Genomic DNA, 1,919 nt, shown 5'->3' on the forward strand with positions numbered 1-1,919 from the left:
TTTCTATTTTTCTGTCATGTTCTGCTTCATCTTCTCTACCTTTATCTTTCAGCACTTCAGGCAGGTTCTGATCTGAAATGCTGTAATTTTGTCCTTTTTGATTAAAAATGTTGATGGAAATGTTTTTTTTCTGCAAAAATAAAGTTATTTTGAACTTTTAAATCTTTAATGGCTAAATGCAGACATTTCTGCCCCAGAGAGATCCTACAGTGGAACATCTCTTGTTGTTATAGTGGTTGACCACTAAGAGGTGCCATGTCATCACACCATAGAGACTTACAGTTACTGCCTTCAATCCCACCTGCTCACTGTGAGCTTCTGCAGAAGCAACATGAGCATTAAAATCATTTGTCCCTGAAGCAGAAGTTCTGCACCTTCAGACTGAGACGTTCCTCTTTTATCAACAAGTTCTGAAGCTCCTTGGATCAGAACCACACACACCCCCCAGGAACAGCATTACTGCTCTGTGGTTTGATTTTGTGTCAAATGATCCCATCAGGTTTCTTTATCTTTTCCAGCATTTATTAGATGTCGATTCCTGATCTCAGGCAACCCCAGAGTAAATTTCACTGGACTCAAGACAAGCGTGAGCATCCTTATGACCCAGCATCCTTTTCTCTCCGACAGTCCCATCAGTCACGGCGAGGCTCTCGGCACCAGAAGAAAGCTGTATAGCGCCGTTCCTGGGAGGCACTTCGTGGTGGTTCGTCCCTACAGCGTCCAGGCGGAGGGGGAGATTAACCTCTACAAGGGAGACAGGGTCAAAGGTGAGCCCGGGAATATCCTCAGTTTGTCCAGTGGCGGGATTATTTGCTTTTTCATCAGTGACAGACTCACAAAAGTCAAAGTCCTCATCTCCACTAATACGAGCGACTCTTAACAAATCTGCCACTGAGATCATCTGCAGCAAGTTAGTCTCTGCCCTTAGCCGCAGATGAAGAACCGGACAAATTCATGCATGTGCAATGCCCATAAGAGTCGTTCTTTAGAAAGAATTTCATCAAAATAAGACGTTTTTGAGGGCTCTCCATCTCATGACCCATATTGCATCTGTTTGGACCAGATGAATTGAACAGAACCCAAAAAAGTTCTTTCTGCTCATCTTCAGGCACTTTGAGCTTCTGTGGATGTATTTAGACTGGACACATGGTTCTAGGTCTCTCCAGGACATATATAGTTAATAACAGCTGTACATAGCAAGTGTTGAGGTCCCCCAGAGGAAATGCATTACCTTCAACCCCACGTGAAATCAGGCCAGAGCCTTCACTGTCACTTCCTGATACGTCTACCGCGATATTGCAACCGGGTTCCACCCCTCAACAGCAATTATTGTGAGTCGTCTGAGTCACGTTTTTTGATAGTGATATTCATTGATATTCACGACAGTGGTCCAGGACCAGGAATCGCTCTGGGACCCGCCAGTTCAGGTGGTCGATTCCAATCAGATTGAGCTCCAGTTTAGTTGGGAATTATACGAGGTAAACAGATCAGGAACATAAGCCAAGGACAGACATGAGGCAACAATGAAACCCAGCAACTCATTCAAATGTGATGGGGTGAATGCAGGCTCATCAAAACAACTTTGAACGTGATACATATTGCTTTCCCAACAATCTCTGTCATAAACACTTATCAGTAAACCTTCTTAGCTGTCTTCTTGCCAGTAACCATCTTGAAGGATGCCTCCACCGTACCAAAACAGCAGGAAAAAGTGTTCAACCTAATGTTGATACAGACATTCAATGCTGATCAGTGAAATATAAAGTTTGAATAAGTCAACTATCATGATCAATGATGATTATGTTTGCAGATGATATTGTGATTTGTAGTGAGAGCAGGGAACAGGTGGAGGAGGAGTTAGAGAGGTGGAGGTTTGCAGAGGTGGGACCAAGTCATCATTTTGCAAGTCCGAGTCAAGT

The 1,919-nt window shown here is 43.6% G+C and overlaps 1 protein-coding gene across 2 annotated transcripts in view; it reads left to right on the top strand.

Moving 5' to 3' along the window:
* The window catches only part of LOC112160641 (SH3 and multiple ankyrin repeat domains protein 2), a 531,836-nt gene that overhangs the window by 355,708 nt on the left and 174,209 nt on the right, over positions 1-1,919 (top strand). For both annotated transcript variants that reach the window (XM_036217187.1, XM_036217185.1), the window contains one exon: positions 628-767. In XM_036217187.1, coding sequence (XP_036073080.1) covers positions 628-767 — 140 coding nt within the window. The remainder of the gene's footprint in view (positions 1-627; positions 768-1,919) is intronic.

Source organism: Oryzias melastigma, linkage group LG3 (genome assembly GCF_002922805.2).
Source record: "Oryzias melastigma strain HK-1 linkage group LG3, ASM292280v2, whole genome shotgun sequence".
In the NCBI taxonomy this organism is placed as follows: domain Eukaryota; kingdom Metazoa; phylum Chordata; class Actinopteri; order Beloniformes; family Adrianichthyidae; genus Oryzias; species Oryzias melastigma.